Source organism: Melanotaenia boesemani, chromosome 10 (genome assembly GCF_017639745.1).
Source record: "Melanotaenia boesemani isolate fMelBoe1 chromosome 10, fMelBoe1.pri, whole genome shotgun sequence".
NCBI lineage: Eukaryota > Metazoa > Chordata > Actinopteri > Atheriniformes > Melanotaeniidae > Melanotaenia > Melanotaenia boesemani.
Window position 1 is genome coordinate 32923441 of NC_055691.1, and position 19915 is coordinate 32943355.

At 39.0% G+C, this 19915-nt stretch overlaps 1 protein-coding gene across 2 annotated transcripts; it reads left to right on the forward strand.

The window, feature by feature from the left end:
* The first annotated feature begins 1947 nt into the window (after nt 1–1947).
* cpt1ab (carnitine palmitoyltransferase 1Ab (liver)) lies at nt 1948–18105 on the forward strand. 2 transcript variants are annotated; one of them, XM_041997586.1, is made up of 19 exons: nt 1948–2066; nt 5144–5305; nt 5832–5974; nt 6548–6719; nt 7015–7116; nt 7788–7925; nt 8018–8095; nt 9213–9320; nt 9993–10080; nt 12056–12251; nt 12409–12597; nt 12701–12806; nt 12971–13087; nt 13335–13499; nt 14103–14234; nt 14312–14464; nt 14645–14758; nt 16110–16202; nt 16289–18105. In XM_041997586.1, exons 2-19 carry the CDS (start codon nt 5165–5167, stop codon nt 16373–16375), a joined length of 2322 nt encoding a protein of 773 aa, XP_041853520.1. In that variant the 5' UTR covers nt 1948–2066; nt 5144–5164; the 3' UTR covers nt 16376–18105. The 2 variants fall into 2 exon arrangements, with proteins under 2 accessions (XP_041853520.1, XP_041853521.1); XM_041997587.1 differs by lacking the exon at nt 9993–10080 and adding an exon at nt 10505–10589 and having other exon boundaries at nt 1949–2066.
* The last annotated feature ends 1810 nt before the right edge of the window (nt 18106–19915 follow it).

Here is a 19915-nt window from a genome sequence, read left to right on the forward strand (position 1 = left end):
CCGCCACGAGAGGCGTGCCTCTTTAGACAGAAAGTTTTGAATTTGGGTTTCTTGGTTCATTTGCAGGAACTCTCCAAAGGTGCCGAAAAGACGGTAAGCAGAAATAATTCAAACCAATTAATAAAGTTAGAGTAGAAGTTACATTTACAGCTAAATGAATCTGAGTCTATTTTGGCTCGTGTATTAACAGACGCCATGAGTCCAAACAACTACAGGAAATTTAATTTTAGCTAAGGCTTATGGAAATATTTTTATTTAGTTTGATGCATTTATACTTTAAAAGTATTTTCGAGGTACCACCTAAACGATCTTTATATTTTAAATGAGAATCTAACATGAAATAATAAATACTCTTCCCCAAAAGAAGCCGTATTGCGCCCTCTGGTGGATAAACATTGACATGTAGCCTATTAGGCTGGGTTGCATTTGCCGCTTTGTCATTTGATTGATTAAAATAAAATAAACTAAAATAAAAAAAAAGATACATGTTAATGCTATATTTTAGCATTGAATTAAGTAGCGATTTTAAAGCAAAATTATTTTAAAGAGAAGTAAAATGCTTTTTACTCACTTTTCTGTTTTCCCACTGTTTTCTTTGGTAAGAAACTATATAAGGTATAACTACTGTATGAGTTTTGTTTTTTGTAATAGATAGGCAGTACATAGGCAAAATGTGAAGAGACTTCCATGATTGCAACACGTCTCCTAAATTTAGTTTTATATTGATTTGAGAATTACTCTTTTCCTTCGAAAATGTTATGTGGTCAAATATTATGTGGGTTTTAATGATTTATAGCCTAATGATGTCCCTTGATGATCTTGCATTTATTATTTTATTTTTTTTCTTGAAAAATATCAGGTTGGGTTATTGATGAAGGCTGAGACAAGTTCTTTATTTCAAGGGGGGGGGCAAAATCATAAATCGCAAAAATCTGCACCATCAGAAGAATCTGAACCAAAAGAAAGACCCCAAAATAAAGCTGGCAGAAGCAGGTTCAGTACTGAAACATGAGAAGAGTACCTTATTAAAAACAAAAAGCCTCTAGTAAATTAGGTTTATTTATGCTAAAATATTGAAATGATGATAAAGATTTAAATAAAACTATACCTATACTAGAACCACTGATTTAATTTTAATTCAATAAATTATTGGACCCGGTGTGGTCTTCTGATGCTTCAAGTTTGGATGTGTTCTGAGTTCAGAGGTAGTATTCTGCATACCTCGGTTGTAACAAGTGGGTTTTGGGTTACTGTTGCCTTTCTGTCATCCCATTCTCCTCAGACCTCTGATATCATTAAGGTATTTTTGTCCAGACAACCTCCGCTAACTAGATATTTTCATTATTTGGACCATTCTCCATAAACCCTAGAGAAAGTTAAGTGTGAAATCCCCAGTAGATCAACATCTTCTAAAATATAATATGTTGACCTTGGTTGGCACTGGCAACCAAGTCACTTAAATCCTCTTTGTTCCCCATTCTCATGCTCAGTTTGATTGTCAGTAAGTCTGTCATCTTGACTATGTCTACATGCTTACATGCACTGAGCTGCTGCTATGTTACCATTTAACAGATGCACCTAATAAGATGGTTAAGTATTAATTTGATAGATTAGGATCCAGTTAGGATATTTCATCTTCATGTTTTGTGCTGTCTGTCATATGTTGCATACTTTGCTTTATGAATATATGCATGTTACCTGCTTATATCTCTTAATAGTATAGATATTTATAAAACTGTATCTATTCAATGTATTTCAGTCCAGGAACACAGACTGCTTATTCTGCCTTTGATGCCACCATCACATTTTCCCACTGTTTCCTGCCCAGTATGATCATGCAACACTTTCAATTTCAGAGGCGTCCACAGGGGGGCGCTGTTTCCACCACGACTTGTTGTATCGGACACCAAAAGGAGAGAAAAGTGACGTAGCTGAAGGGGAAGTCCTTGAAAACAAGTCAGTGCTTCCATTCATGCAGTGTTAACGCTAACACCGCTAGCAGACGGACGTTCGTGTTACATCTTCGTCAAAGCAGCTCCGTCCTCTCAGACTGTTAGAAAGCGTCGGTGAGCCATCTTTTTCTTTTAACTGCGTGTCTGCTTGTCCGAGCGTGGGTTGCTCTCCTGGTTTGGAAGTAGAGAGTCCTAACATAGCTGCAGGGATTTGAGGAGAAAATAGCGTAGACAATTCAAACGGATAAAATACGTTGCCTCCACCGAGCAGTTGACATGAACGCCACTTTGTTGTATTTCCTTTTCGGCGAAGTGTGTGTAAATCCACTCCCACCTTCTCATTTGACATTACAGGCAGGTTTATGGGCTTGTTTGGCCTGTTGCAGCCAGAAGTCCAGCTCATTCTTATGAGATTCACAACTAAATGCTGCTCACTATAACATCTGCTTATAATTATGCTTATTATAGGCACCCACAGAATGCTTGCATTAGGTAGAACTCCTATATTATGACTTTTTTTCGTTTTGCGAGCTTTTTCTAAACAAACCTGACTTCATTTACAGTGTTATAGCTCAAAGCAAAAATGTAGGCAAAGGTCCAAATAAAGGTCATTTATAAACCATGAGTGGGCAGCTCCATTAGAATAAGCATAGATATTAATAAGTAATAATGTCAGACAGTATGTCCGGGCCCGACAGTGTCTTTTTATTAATGTAATTGTATAAAAAGAACTTAAAGCAGGTGTGTATGTGTTAAAATGTCATCTGTCACCTGTGAAGGTCAGTAACAGCTGGCTGGTATTGTCCTAATATTCTACGTGCACAATTAGATTAACACAACATTTTGTTAACTGCTTGGGTTGGCGAAGTCTGTTTTGTTTTATTTATTTATTTCTTTTTTCTAGTGTCGGGGTGCACACTAGTGACCCCATTTCACACAGACCACGTGGGCAGGGCAGTTGATGTAATACCTGACATGTAATCTATATGTTTCTAGTTTTTTGTCAGGTAATTGTATTAGTCTATTATGCCAAAGAATAGATTTTAAATTATGCACGATGTGGTGTTTACAAATGTAAGACGCGATTGTGGTTTATCATCACTAGACAAGGTTTTGTTGATGGATATTTAGAAACGTGTTAACGGTTTTAAATGATATATAACGTGAAAAGCATATTGTCGGTGGCTTTATAGTGGCCGTGTTTTCTTCCTTGCCATTTACGACAGTTTGCCAGCCCCGTGTTGACAGTTTTTCATCCGGTATCTGAGCGGCGCAGTGCTGCGACCTTTCCCCTAGTTTCTGCAGCGCAGGGTGGATCATGTGATGCTGGGGGAAGGGACCGGCTGCACACACTGCTGTGGATGCTGCTTCTTCCCGAGGTCTGCAGACGTAAAAACGACGTGTCCTGCTTTCAGAGTGCTCCTGCTGACTGAAATACAAACGGATTCTGAAAAAGTATCCATACTAGAAATAGAAGAGTTTTTATAGAGACACGGCATCCATCATATTTTCATTTGAAAGCTTATCTAAATCGATTGCACCTGAGGATATGTTTTTTTTATCTATAAAATCTGGAATATTCTGCTCATTTGGGGGGTTTTAAATCTCTGCAATCACAGCACTTATATTTGGATATACGACTTAATAATTTTTCAGACACTATCTGGAAAATGTTGTATTTGTCATAGCAACTTTCACAAGTCTTTGCTTTACATGTGCATCGATAGGCCAGGTCACAATTAATAATTAAATCTTCTGTCATAATATTATCATCTTGATCATGATTGCATTACTCTCTTTATTCACCTACTTAAAATTATCTGAGTGAAACAGCCAAAATCATGTAGAGCTGATGGACTGACAGCTGGAGTTCACATTCTTAATCTCATATTTGACTTTGTGAATTTTATATTTAGAGAGCATAAACGACCTTCACACATATTCTGGCATTTGTTTACATTAATTATTATGATGTTTATGATACATTTATTAGATTATGTATTTACTCGGGACCTTAGCTACTGATTTGTGGCAGTACAATCAGTAATACTAAAATTATAGACTAAATTCTCACACTAGTGGTCTTAAGTGGTGCATCCAATATTATTAGATAGGTGATGCATTTCTCAAAGAACGGGATCCAGATTTTCATTAAAATACGATAACATATTTTCTTTTTAGTTTTAGTTGCATGACCCAGCTTTCCACCAAGTTTTATGGTTCAATCTGACAAGTCAGTTTTTACGCAATCGTGCCTAAAATAGATAAACAAGGCTAAGCTCATACCTGCAGCTTGGCCCTTGTCCATGGACCACTTACCAGTGATCTATTTGACAAGCTTTACTCACTCCCATTTGACCTTCAGAGTAGTTCAAGTTGAACTCTTTGTTCACAATCTTCTCATCTTATCTCATTTACCTCATTAAATTAAATACTGCACCGAAACTTTGTTTACACACATATTGCCTCACTTGAGTTTTAAAATCTGTCCTAATTGGGAGCTTAAGTTTGGCTTCGTATTGTACCTGTTCTCCAGGAGCATAAAGGAGGAAACCTGCTAAAAGCATTTGTTGAATCAATTTTTTTTACTATCACAGTGTTGATGATACTTAATAATTATGATTATGAAGCTTTTTGGATGCAGGGAAGTTGTTAAAAGGTTGCTAATTTAATTCATTTTCTAAATATTACACTCATTTTAACATGTAAAGGTACATTTTCTAAATGTTTGTGCCAGTACTGCCTCTCATGGCCACTCAGTCAAGCAATTGTGCTTCAGTTAAACTTTCTAAAAATTTAGCTTTAAAATTCAAACCCATTTACTTTCGGAAAGTATGGAGCTGACCATCTCCATGTTAACTCATGTTTTGAGGGTAAATCCAGTAAGAATTCACTCCTTTTCTGTGGTTGTTTGCAGATAACTTAAAGTGATTAACTATGAGAAATGAAGCAATCATCACTGTTATCGAGGTGTTGAGGTATAATGACGCAGATCAGCCTGTGTGATTGCTCTGATATCAACTGCACAGCTTCATCCACAAATGTGGTCATTTACTCTTTCTGGGAAATGATCATTCTGGAAATCGGAATCCATGTTAACCAAACTCTCTTCTCTTTCTTTTTATCTGTGATATAATCTTTGTACTTTCCACTTCACTAACTCCCTTACCTTATACCTTCCTTCTGTTTAGTGACTGACCGTGTAAGCCACCATGGCAGAAGCTCACCAGGCGGTGGCCTTTCAGTTCACAGTCACTCCTGATGGCATCGACCTACATTTGTGCCACGAGGCCCTACGCCAGGTTTACCTCTCTGGCCTCCACTCCTGGAAGAAAAGATTCATTCGCTTTAAGGTAAGAGTTGTGAAACCTACCCTACCGATGGGCAATGTGCAGATGGTTATCTGTATAGCTGAACTTTAACCAAATTATTTTTAATCTTTGTTGCCTGCTGGCGGCATTTCACAGTAGTCACGGGTCTTTCCTGTTCTCAGTTAGCAATCAACCCACAAACATCATAAAATCCCCAACAAATGCTGCATTTTTATCCGATTGTTGCTCTACTGTAAATCTGTTTACCCGGTTGCTTGCTCACACTAGAAGGTCACCCTCTCTCACAGCCAACTGTTACAGTAACCTTGCTGTTTGCTCTCTGCGTCCTAGCCTTTGGCACAGTTGTGTCTGTTTACACAGTCATACCGAGTCATTCAAACCCAATGAGCTGCGAGCATTTTTTATGCTGTCATCCTTTGTTTAGCATCAGAAATCAATGATTGCTCACATCATGTGTCTTCATGATCCAGGACGGTGCGTTATGACATTTATTCTATAGATCGTTTTCTCTCTTTTGTAATCCTGCATTTGGCACATGTTTTTACAGAATGGGGTGATGACTGGTGTGTACCCAGGCAGCCCGGCTGGGTTCATGGTAGTGGTCGTGTCCTACATGTCATACAATAAATATAAACAGCTGGATCCATCTATGGGCTTAATTGCCAAACTAGGCCAACATATACCCATCAGGTAAGGCTGCTGTGTTAGCATTATATAGCCTTAGTCTCTAATTGTAAAGCACAAACTATGTTAAGCTGTCTCAAATGTCGATGTGCAGGACCGCTGCAGATGCACCTGAATTAATGCAAAGAGACTGCGTTTTTAATCGATTGGCTAATTATTGTAGACATGGAAGAAATGTTTAACCATGACTGATAAGAAACCTTGGCTTCAAAGGTTTGGGACTTAATCAGTTGTATGTTTCTGCATAATTATGCACGCTTGATATTTATATTGCAAACATTAAAAAGAAAAAACAAAAAGTGTTTATTAGACATGGTTTGATCCGTCTGTGTTGACTTTGTACTGGGCCAGGTCTGATGGCTGCTATGTGACTTTAATTTTTCAGTTTAAGTGTGCTGTTGTCTTGGACACTCCCTTAGTCTAAACATTTCCTTTACATAGCTCATTTAAAGTATACTTACTTTGTTTTAGCTGTAGGTTAAAATTATCATTCATTGTGCATCTAGTAAAGTTAAAAGAGAAAGCTTTGATTTGCTGCTCTTACACTGTCTCCCCTTCGTTCTGTTTGTCTGTCTACAGCCGATATATGTCCACAGATAGTCAGAGGATAGTTGGAGGAGTTCTGGTGGGCACAGGCCTGTGGGTCACCATTATAATGATCATGAGGAATGTGCTGAAGTCCCTGCTGTCGTGGCATGGCTGGATGCAGGCACGCCATGGTTCTGTGTCCTGGACTACCCGCCTGTGGATGGTGAGACAGTGGATGTCCTCCTCTGATCAAGATTATGTATTTTTCTAATCTTAAATTTAAGTTTTACTTGACAGTATAATTTGATGGAAACTTCTTGGTGAACATAGTAAATGTTGAGCAATTTAAAGGATTGTTTTGTCCCTGGGTCCAGTCAAAGGTGTAGTGTCATTCTTTCTACTTTTGTCCTTTAGTATAACCTTCTTGTTACATGTTTGCACTTTACTTCATACTCTGAAACAAAAGTATAACTTCAGATTAACCTTGTCCTTTTCTTTTACCTGTCCTGCATATCTAGGTACTAGTGAAGATCTGCTCTGGCAGAAAACCAATGCTCTACAGTTTCCAGAACTCCCTGCCTCGACTGCCCGTTCCCTCTGTCAAGGACACCTGCAAAACGGTAATTTTCATTGCAATTTAAGCCTGTTGGAAACTCCACGAGAATCAGGAACTTTGTTCTTGTTTAACACAAAACAACGTTATTTTGTTGGAGGTGGTGAGAAAGTATGAAAGTGAATACAACACATGGTATATAATGACAGGTCTGCGTGCACAACCCCGCCCTGTCATGGACCCCCCCCCCTTTCCACATTAATCCTTTTTACTAGTTTTTCTTGTTCTTGCAACCTTGAGAAAAAGAACAAAGTTCCCATTCCTTGCGGAGAATGTAACAGACTTAAAGCTTTTTTCTTGCACTTGTATGATTGTTCATATTGGCCCAAGCTTTGAAGCGGGCGTAGTATTTTATGTTTTAAAGAAAATTGAAGAAGAAATGGCCCCACTATGAATTTCTTTGAATTAATCATAGTCAGGTAAAATAATCAAATTCCCTTATGTGGAGCGCAGCTCTGTTGCGTTAAGCGATGTGATGCCACTCCCTTCCAAAGAGCCAAATGTTTATCTAAGAACAGTGTTGGTGCTGATTTGTGTTAATTCAAACATTTTGTTCAATAATCTTATTTATGTTGCTATACCTGCTACACAAGCTTCTGTCTGGCCTTTCGTTTTCTCCCAGAGGGACAAAGTTTAGCTCTCTGCTTCACATTGTGTGACTGCATTTCTCTGTCGCAGTACCTCGAGTCGGTGCGCCCATTGATGGATGACGAGCAGTTTGACAGGATGAAAGGCTTGGCTAAAGACTTTGAGAAGAATCTGGGACCCAGGCTGCAGTGGTACCTTAAACTCAAGTCCTGGTGGGCATCCAACTATGTAAGTTAAAGGAAATTTCCTTCTGTGTTTACAGTTTTGGGCACTGTGACTTTTTCATAATGTTTCACCCAACTTGTCTTTGTGTGGCACAGGTTAGTGACTGGTGGGAAGAGTATATTTACCTGAGAGGCCGAGGACCCATCATGGTCAACAGCAACTATTATGCCATGGTCAGTCTTCAGCCTTGTGTCTGTTTGTGAAAGTTAATCTTCTGAATCCCACAGCAACTAGTACAGAGTCTACAAGAGGCAGATGTGCTAGCAACAAATATGATGGCATTTGCTATAATTTAAAATGCCACTAGCTAGTACTGCAAGGCAGTTTGAAAGATTATTCATCCTGGAAAAAGTACATAAGTACTTAGTTTATTAAGTATCCTTTCAAATCTTAGTTTATTTCTCTGAGCTCAACCCAGCAATTCGTTTGACGTCTAAAATGCACCAGTGTGACGAAAAACGAACCAGAAACACATCTCTGACTCGATTCGTATGTGTGACAGCTGTGGCTCAGGAGGAAGAGCAGTAGCCACATTACTTTAATCCAGTGGTTCTCAAACTTTCTCTGCAGGGCCCCTTTTCACCGACAACAACAATGTCAGGCACCCCTGATCCCACTTTCACATGCACCCGATGCATAGAAAGAAATGTGCCACGAAGTAGTCTTGCAAACTACTTCAGGTGACTTGAGCTTTGTATGAGTCAGATGCTGCTTTAGCAAAACAACTAATATACAAGACAGTTGTGCAGTTTGTTTCTAAGTAATAACAAGCTTTTCTTTGTGATGATGAGACGTCCCCAAGCAGCGTTATAACTTGTTTGGCTTCATGCTGTCAGATGCTAATATTTTGAGACATATAGCACACTGTGGTCTCTCTTCATCAACCACCATTGATCATTACCTGGTCATGCCTAGGGAAAAATATGCCTCATCATACTTTGTTGTCGTTGGTAGCTGAAATCTGTGTTCTTGATTAATCATTGTTTGCCCATTGCTATTTTTACAACTCGTAACAGCACAACAAGCTCAAACATAGACCGAGCATGGATGAAGTTTAACTCGAGTTTTAATTTGAATGTTTTGTTTGGTTGTTTTTTTCTTTTTTTAGCAGCTGCAGTCATTTAAAGCACAACCAAACGATTGTCTCTTATTTATTGCACAGACTGTGTTAGCTGCTGATAAAATGATTCATTTAAATGATTTGCCCAAATGCCTTTGTGTTTCCCAGCACAAACCAGTTGAAAGATATATGAATGCTTATTGATTTTTTGCTGTTACTGTTCCGTGCAGGATTTTCTGTATGTGTTCCCCACCCACATCCAAGCTGCCCGGGCCGGTAATGCCATCCATGCCATCATGCTTTACAGGAGAAAACTGGACAGAGCTCAGATCAAACCGGTGAGTGTTCAGCCACCTGCTTCTCTCCTTTCATGAACTTTTTAATCTGCCCATGCAGTAATAAGAATTACAAAAGCGCATATTTGACCCCATCAGTTGTTAGTAAATGTTTAGCTTTACATTTAATACATAATCTCAGAGTGTTTGTCTTTGGGTTTTACAATGAGCGCTGCTGTACTACTACAACCTGTTATTGTGTACTTTGAAATGTGTTAGTTATCCACAATGTTATGAATGATGATAAAGATTCTTGATATTATATCAGCTCACTTTGTCTTATTCTGACTTTGGTGATCTATGCACTGTGCTTTTTGCTTGTCTTTATTGGAAATATGATTGTGATTAGCAGCAGTGCAATACCAGCAGCATTTTTTTAAGCTTAAGTCGATAACGCTTAATGAATGCTGCTTAACAGACTGTGTGTCTGTGGTGTCCTCTTTTCCTGCACCTCTCTCAGTCCTTTGCCCTTACCAGCCTGCATGATGCTGGATTGCAAATCCAAAATTTGCACAGCGCTACAGTATGTTGTGCAAATGCACACTTAAGTCTTACAAAGACCAGTTGTGTGCATTTATGCACACAGGAATGCATGAGCTCGCTGTGTTACACACTTACATTCGGTTGTCTCTTTTTTACTGTTTTGTCCTTTCGCTGCGTTGGACGCTGCGTTAGATTTACTTGCTGGCGAACAAGGTTCCTCTGTGTTCTGCTCAGTGGGAGCGAATGTTTAACACCTCCCGCGTCCCTGGTGTGGAGTCAGGTAAGAGGAGGGCACATCTCCACCGTACCCTCTGACCCCTCTATCATGTGACATTAGTTGTTGTCACAGCAACACCCCTTGGAAACCCTGACTTCTATACTCATTCCAGCAGCACAGCAAAACATTTTATTGGCATTTGTATATAGTTTAATTATCCTTAAAAATATTTGCTGTTGCATCAGTGGTTTGTTGCTGGTATTGAGTCAGCAGTCCACTGGTTTCCGGACCTTTCTCATGCCTCTTTCCCTGGCTTCCACCTGCAGTCCCTCCTCCTTGCAGCTGCTTGTCAAACCAATCCACATCAATCCCCCTCCTCTTTATCCATTCTTGACTCCATGTAGGTGTGTGTCTGCTGCTGCTCTCTGGGGATTTTAGTGAATTACTTTGTCATCTCTGTGTTTGACTCTCCCCTTTTGCTTTTCAGCTCATGCTCCTACACACTATTCCCATGTGCTCTGCCCAATACGAGCGTATGTTCAACACAAGTCGTGTCCCAGGTGTAGAAACAGGTAGAGTGTTTAGAAGTGCCTCCTCCTCCACACTACTCCTACTGTACTTCTCCTTGGGACATGTGTCCGTCTGTTTGGATTAGCAATAATCAGACCTGTATGAATTAGTAATGCATGTGTGCTGATTAACGCACATTGAAATATTAATTTGCATGAGACTGAAATCTAGTTTGAGTATTTGGAGGGCAATAGAGCGACAGTGTAAAGGTAAGATGTTAAACTGCATAACGCTGACCTGAATATATCTACGTATATATTTATTTTCTGTATTAAGGAAATTCATGGACAATTATTTCAGCTTGATAGATTATTTTTGACCCTGTTTAGATCTGCAGAAATCGTCATTGATTTCTGAGTGAGCCAAACAGCAACCCTGCTGGAACCAGATAAAAGCTGAAACAACATGATATGTAATGCACAGTGTGTTGAGGACCTTCAATATATGTAATAACAATTGCGCTATAACCAAGACTAGAACCATTTTAATGCAGAAGCCCAGAGCCCAAAGACTCCAGATCAAAACGATGACCTTCATTTTTATCTAAATGTTTGAGAAAGGGTGAACATTAATCAGTTTGCAGCTTAACTGGACATTTTTATCTCTCCTATTGTTGAAGACCTCCAGGAAGTTATAAAATTCTGGAAGATATAGCAGTTTTCCAGTTTTAATCAAGTACAGATAATAGAATATGAGTTTGCAGTTATACAGAAATATTGGTGTTGTTGTGTTTATTAATTCTAAAGCCAGTTCCATTAATCCCAAGGAATCCCAGTAGCTTCACTAGTACGAGAGCATGTTAGATTGTTCTTCATTTTTGGGTCCCCCCTGCTCTAAGTATCTTTTTTTGTGTGTTTTCTGTAATGTGGTCAATGCTTGTTTGAACACTGGGTATCACCAAAATCTTATTCCAGCTTTGCAGTAAAGATAACATTTAAATGGGGCTATTGAATTGGTTCCTCTTGGTTATGCACAGTGCCGTTCAGACAAACATTGCCTCGGTCATTTTATTCCCATCCACCCTCTGTTCCCAATGACTTTCCCTTTTCATCTCACTTCCTGCACGCCTTATAGTTTTGGAATTGAAGAGCCCCCCCATCCGCATGCAGCACATCACTTGGAAATCTCACACCTTAATAAAAATAAATTGATAGAATCTTTCAGATAATTGTTTTTCTGGATATCACACTATTTTTCTCTCATTAGTTACTAACACATCTAGTGTTTCTCAGAAATTAAATAAAGTGGCATCCATATTTTCTTTTTAATTCTTCCTTTTTTTTCTTGGAAGAATAAATTTTCAATTTTATCCTCCAAATGAACTTTCCACACACCAGCCATTCACATAATAAGTGGTGCACAAGAGCCTTTTAAATGTTAAAGCCATAGAATTAATTTGTCCAAATTTTCTCCCAATTGTCTTTGCTTCTATTTGTCGCTCTCTCTACAATTCATCCCTCTTGCTCAGATACCCTTCAGCACATGAACGAGAGCAAACACATTGCTGTGTACCATAAGGGCCGTTTCTTCAAGGTGTGGATGTTTTATGATGGGCGGCTGCTGTTGCCACGGGAGATAGAGCAACAGATGGAGAGGATATTGGCAGACAAGTCAGAACCTCAGCCAGGAGAGGAGAAACTAGCAGCACTTACGGCAGGGGACAGGTGGGTAGAGACGCTTATGAACATATACTGTGTGGCCTCTTGAACATATGTTTTTCTACCAAACTGCATACATATATTCATTATGACCATGAACTTGCATGTTTACTCACTTGTATATGATATCAGAATCAGATTTTCTACTTTTTACCTGCTGTAGAACACCTTGGGCAAAGGCACGTGACACATACTTCAGCCGTGGCAAGAACAAGCAGGCTCTGGATGCCATAGAGAAGGCCGCCTTCTGTGTAACGCTCGATGACACCGAGCAGCGTTATGATCCAAACAACAAGGTCAAGTCTTTGAACAGTTATGCCAAATCCCTGCTCCACGGAAAATGCTATGACAGGTGGGGACCTTCCTTCCTTCCTTCCTTCCTTCCTACCTACCACACTGACTTTAATTTCTAAGTAATAAGTTAAACTCTGGCTAATCATTTGTGTTTCTTTCAGGTGGTTTGATAAGTCTTTCAATATGATCATTTTCAAGAATGGCACAATGGGACTGAATGCAGAGCACTCCTGGGCTGACGCGCCCATTGTTGGCCATCTGTGGGAGGTAAAACCTTTTTATAGTCATGTCACAAAGAACGTTTCATGTTGTGATAAATGGAGGTTTCAGAATACCTTCTGCATGAGTGCACTGAAAACAATGACTGAATGAAGCTAGCTCAACACTCTGAAACTTTGCTTCAGTCATGTTTAAACCCGACTGTGTTGCAGCATGTACTTTCCATGGACCCTGTAAAGCTGGGATACACAGAGGAAGGTCACTGCCATGGAGCACCCCATCCCAACCTGCCTGGTCCTCAGAGGCTGCAGTGGGACATTCCTGCTGAGGTAAAACTAGGAAACTCAGATGGTGCCCCATGATTTGATGCTTGCATCCCTCTACTGGAAACATGAGCCATGTGCACCAGTGCAGATGTTTAACTGTGTTGTTTAAAAAGTAAATAACCGTATAAAAAATAACTGCTGTTAATCTCATAACTGATCAAGACTTAATTAATTTGTCTCAATGGAAAATATTGTAAATGTACTGTTATTCATGTCATGCTTCAAAACATATATCTCTGACATCCTACAGTGCCAGGACGCCATCGAGAGCTCGCTGACGGTTGCCCAGGCTCTGGCAGATGATGTGGACTGTCACATTATTCCCTTCGATGAGTTTGGAAAGGGGTTGATTAAGAAGTGCCGCACCAGCCCCGATGCCTTCATCCAGATTGCTCTGCAGCTGGCCCATTACAGAGTAGGTGCTATTATATAATGTTCCAGCAGAATAGCTTTTCACCATACATGGTTTAAACTTTTAATATTACTTTATATTTTATTATCAATGTATAATGGCCTCTAAATTTGAGCATATTAACCAGTTGCACTCCATTTTGTTCACCACCAGAGGGCAGCAACATCTAGTAAATTAAGATGCTGCTGTGGCCAGTCAATTGGTTTCATTCAGTTTACTGTTTTGTTGAATTTTTAAGGCATTTCTTTTCCTAACAGCGCAGTTAATGTGATAGTGAAGATCTTTGGTGAATCTGTGGTTTTGTGGTTAAAGCATGGTGAAAGTCATTATCAGTCTTTAAAGCAGGGGTCTCCAACTCTGGTCCCCGTGAGCTACTGTCCTGCAGGATTTAGATGTTGCCTACTACAACACACCTCTGCACAAGCCTGTTAATGACCCAGTGATCTGAGTCAGGTGTGTTGCATCAGGGTAGAATCCAAAACCTGCAGGACAATAGCTCACGAGGACCAGAGTTGGAGATCCCTGCTTTAAAGGATAGATTGTTAACTGATAGATGACTTGTAAAATAACTCTTTTTAAATTAAAGGTAACTTTCATTCTCAACAGGACAAAGGAAAGTTCTGCCTGACATACGAAGCTTCCATGACGCGCTTGTTCCGTGAGGGTCGAACAGAAACCGTGCGCTCCTGCACAGTAGAGACCTGTGACTTTGTGCGCTCCATGATCAGAGATGAGACTGTGAGTTACAACACGGCACATCTCAGATTGTTGACTGAATGTTGTGCTAGTGTGTAAACCAGGCTTTTAAATTTCAGAGAGAAGAGCGCCTCAGGTTGCTCAGAGTAGCAGCAGAGAAACACCAAAACATGTATCGCTTGGCAATGACAGGACACGGCATCGATCGCCACCTTTTCTGTCTTTATGTGGTTTCCAAATACCTAGGAGAGGACTCCGAATTCCTCAAGGAGGTATGAGCCTTTGTTGAAAGCTTTTATGAAACTAATATTCTCTAAATGCTCATCATTTGTCTTGTGAATCACAGCTAACAATGCAGATGTCTGTGTGAAGTGAAAATACCTCTGCTCACTTCTTTATTCTGTTATGAAAGTAGCCTGTATGAAGTTAATTTGTTACCGCTTTATATTTAGGTTCTGTCTGAGCCATGGAGACTGTCAACCAGCCAGACCCCTTTGCAGCAGGTTGAACTGTTTGATCTTGTCAATCACCCAGAATATGTGTCCTCCGGAGGTGGATTTGGTCCAGTAAGTTCATATGAATCATTCTGGAAAGTTATTTTAATAAGGCTGAATAAAGATAGTTGTGCAGTCTTCCTGTCATGTAAGTCATTTAATTAAATATCACGTTAAGTTGGAACATGTGGGATTTATGCATGTAGTTTAGTTTTCTATATGTTTGGATTAATTTCAATTTATTAATCCAATTAATTTTCAGTTAAAACCAAACAAAATATCAGGTGTTGCGATGGAGGAAAAATACTTGCTCCAGCGGACGATGCTCCAGCTCACACTGGATTCTTGTCTTGAAATGGCGAATGATTGTCTGTGACATTAGAAACACAATTGCAGAGCAAGATTTAAAAACGTACTTTGCTTATATGAAAAGCAAATGAGGGCTGAACTAGATCCTGTCTCTGAGGATTATAATCCAAAAGATAGTTTCAAAACCAGCTAATTAATCAACTTTCAAATCCAAAGACAGCAGCGTTGCTACCGTGTGTGAGAACAGGCCAGTGGCAAACAGAAACTGGATTATAATCAAATTATGATGCAGGAAGTTCTTGTTTTTTGTACCAAAAATCATCCCATGGATCAGTGGTTCTCAAACCCTTTGAGCCACAATCCCCAAAATACTTTGGTGTTCGTGACCCCCACCCCCACATGACGACTTGGTGATTAACCGTGTAATAAATCAAATGGGTCATCCTCTAAATTTAAGGCTGGAAAACTGTCAGAATCTTCATAAATAAGTTGGAAAAAAAGTTTTTTTTGGTGGTTAATACATCCCTACTTACGCCCACAAACAGCTTCTCTCACGGTGAAAATGTCAAATTCAGATTTTTCATCTGGCAGGTGTCCTAACTTTGTTGTTTGTGTTAATGTGCTAAAAAATTAAGGTGTTAATTTGATAAATGTAAGCTGTACATTTTTTTTTTTTACAATTATCTGGTGACTCCCTGAAATGATCTGCAACCCCCATGGGGGGCCCAACTCCCAGTTTGAGAACCACTGCCATAGAGAAATGTGACTCATTCAAAAAGTCCAACAAAGGTGGAATTCCTTAAGAATAAAAAGTTTATGGCTTTGGCCACTTAAGAAAAGGGCACGTCTGACATGTGGCACCTGAATAAAAATCACCCCACTGTTCTGCGCATTTAGCCAAAAGTTCCAAGACGGTCTCAAATACCTGCATTTGAATGGAGGAAACGGCAGTGTTAGATGCTCACGGGTCATATCAGGATCGGGGTCAAAATAATGTGCAGTGTGATACCATGTTGTTTTCTATGTATATCCTTTTATTGGGAATTGTGCATATCAAAAACTTCCAGAGATGTAAGATGTGATAGCTGTAAGTGATAGCTTCTTCATCCTCAAGGTGGCTGATGATGGTTATGGTGTCTCCTACATCATCGTCGGTGAAGACCTCATTAACTTCCACATCTCCAGCAAACGCTCAAGTCCAGAAACTGTAAGTCTCTTTTAATTTTCCATTTATGCAGGTATTCTTTCATGTGCATTAGTTTAAGCTTTCTAAAATGGTCTTCTTTCTCACAGGACTCGCATCGTTTTGGTACCAACATCGGACAGGCCATGCTGGACATCCTGGATCTCTTTCAGCTCAACAAGAAAGCCAGCAAGTGATGGTCATCTTTATTGGTTGAATGAAGACCAAAAAAAAAAACAGTTTTAGTAAAACATATATTCTTCCTGAAGCCTGTACAGAATCATTTCCTTGATTTTGGTTTATTTTAATTTAATTGACGGTAAAAATAAATAAAAGATTAATAATAATAAATATTATTGAAAGGTATCTGGACACTCTACAGTTGATGTTCGTGAGCCAATTATGTGTACTGTATGTTTTGGCAAAGTGCTTCTGGTACAGGTGGTGCACAGATCAAAGCAGTTATTTACAGAATTGTACTAATCGGTGCCTTAGTGACCCATTAATGTAAAAAGGGCAGAAAGGGAGGAAAAAATTCTAGTCTGGGATCAAGTCCACTAACGCAGTGAATGACATTTTAGCTAAAAGGTTTGCTCCATAGCATCATCCAATATGTAATCACATTTTAAGTTGTGAGATGGTGCAATACTTTTTTTTTTAAATCCCCTTCCTTGCTATGCTTGTTTTAAATTTGATCTAGCCCCCTCAGCTGCAGCCCCCCCCCCAAGTCACATGTAACCAACCAATATCAAAAAATTTCCTGTTGAACAATGTCCACTGATTTCTTATGTTTAAGTTAAAAGGAGGCTGAGTTGTAAAACCACTGGTGTAAAATCACTGATCTGTAATAACAAAGATTAGAAAATGTTCAGTTTAGATATGAGAAGTGAGCTGTGTCCGTGTGAATATGAAACACACAGGACAGGAAGCTGGTGCCACTCTCATCTCCATTGCCTTTCTGATGCAAGTGTACAGTCGGTCTTTTGTTTCAATGATTTTACGATATAGCGATGAAGGCAGATAATGTGTGTTTGTCACTCATGTTCAGGTTTTCCTAACTTTGCCTGTTTATAAAGTGCTGGGTGCAATACTGGGAAAATATAGCATATTCTGGCATGCTGCAGTAGAGGTAAAATGCATTGTGACACCAGAAAGCTACAGCATGAACTTTGCAGTGGAAGTGAGGGTTGGTAGGACAGGATGTGAGGGAATAAAATGGACGCGGTGTGGCCAACTGTAACATTTCATTACAATGAAAAAAAAAAAAAAGTAAACTTCGTGCACTCTATCAACCAGAAGTATCCATACTTAACCTTGGCCACCTTTTTTCACATCAAGGTGAGCTGTAAGCATTTATGAGCATCTGCTGTGTTAGTTACGGCACGGTGGAGTTGCAGCTGTTGTCTCGTGTAGATGAAGCGGAGAGTCGTGTAGCGGGTTATTGGTTTCTCTAGAACGGTTCTCTAGAAATCCTTGTTTTTGTTGGAGTTGGGGAAAAGCAGTTATGGTTGGGTTTGTCATGTACAGGGATTCATTTATTTCTTTTATGTATATGTTGTCAGTTCATATTTATTTTTCAGGTGTAAACCTTTTCATTCACATGCATCATATTCACAGGCTGAATGTGGAAAATAAGCACTAAGTTAAAACTGAGTTGAAGTAAAACAGACACAATGCTTGTGTTTTGTCGCTTTTTTTTTTTTTTTTTGGGGACATTTTATTATCACTCTTTGCCAGTATGTTTTAGTTGTTTAACATTTTATCTCGGTAGAATTCATGTTTACACTGCTGCATGGCTTTTGAAGCTGAAGCTGTATATGTTTGCCTTTAATTTAAAGAAGTGTAAAAGAATAAAAAAAAGACAAGCAGCTGATATACCAAACAAAGTTTTAACAATAAAGTGAATGTCAAACAGCTGTATCACTTATGTTGCCTCATAAGTTTTTTAACATAAACCTTTGAGATTAGCATTTACTCCACCATCACTGTGAATGTAAACAACATCACTGAGTACTGGACTTGTGGATAAGGCAGATGGTGTTAATGAATTATCACAGTTTTTCTCCGTTGGTTTGGCTCATTTCTTGAAACGGAAATGACTTTCTTAAAACTATAAGATCATTTCGCCAAAGTCTTACAGTTCTGCGCAGCATCACAGCTCACTAGCAAAAGCTCTCCCCAAAAAGAGTCCGCACCATCATAATTGTAAATATCCTTCTCAAATACTTTGGTTTATTTGCATTCACTTAGTGCTTTTGCCAAAATAACCTGGATGGTTCAGCACAACACCACGGATCACCTGCACAAGCTCGTATCGCTCCCAAAACTGTTTACCCATGTGTCAAAACTGAATTCCTTTCTCATATAGTCAGTACCCCCAAAATGCATTGTCCCTTGGGTATTGTGTAAGCACTGCAAGTCAAAATGCATTGGTGTTTTGTCACTATGGGAGAGGTGTAGCTAACAGAATATAATTATGTATAAAACCGAAAAACAGGATTTCACAGTAAGAGCAACCTCTAAAGTTAGACGTCACACACACTGCACTCATACTGCCAAGGAAATTGAAACCATTTGTATTCACACACATAAAGTAACTTCGATAGAGTGCATAAAAAGAAAATGTATACAGTATTCTGTACATGCACGAAGTATAAATACTAACAAAAAAGAAAAATATCTAGCCTACTGTGCTGTAAATACAGTTTCGCTGGTCGGTGTCGTCACTCTCCCTCTTCTGGCCTCCATCCTCATCCTCCTGGCCACCTACGCGCTGCTTTCTGTTTGGCCATAGATTATCGTCCACATTGCATTTACATAAGGTGTTTTTTACTCATTTTAACAATCGAACAGGCTATTGTGCATATGATGACTTACACAATGAAATCATGCTGCCATGTTTTGGAGAGAACAACCATTAGACTGAGAATCAACTAATCAGTTTAGTTCAACAAGATCATTTTTTTGGAAAATTTGCTAAATGTGGGCTCATTGTGTTAACTACTTGTATATAATCATTTATAAAGATGCACTGAGACACTTGGGACATGTACCAAGACATTTGCAATTTGATGCAATCAGTGAGGAAATGAACAATTGCACGGTGGTTTGGAGATTTGTCCGTGTTATTTTGAGAATGTCATTTCTGTTGCAAGAAATGAGCCAAACCAACAGAGAAAAACTAAATTGGTCAAAAGACAAACATTTCTGGCAACTTTAATTTTTTTAATAGGTTAAATAAGAAAAAAAGCTTAGGCTTCTCAAAATTGAACAATTGTTTTAAAACAAAGTATTCTGTGTTAAGGAGTTTTAAATAGTTTGACTTCATGTTAATAATACTTAAATAAAGTCAAATATAGATTACAGCTTGGCATGCTGTGTGTGAATATCCTCACATTTACAATGCTATGTGGTGACTTGTAAAATCAATGTGCAGGTATTTGCAGGCTTATGTCTAAACCAAATGCCATAGCAACCACTTAAACTGGTGATTCTTGTCATGGCCAACTAAAATTACAAACATTGTAGTAGCATAAAAAATAAAGCAATTCTAAACCCCAGTCAGTTTTATTTTATTTATTGATTTATTTAGCATATTTATAACATTGGTAGATGAATAGATTTGCATTCTTTGTTGTTCAAAAACACATTTTTCTTACACAACTTTTTGCTGCAGCACCTTTTTTTTTTTACCATCTGCCTCTTCTGATTGGTTGAAAATAATGAGGTAGGACATA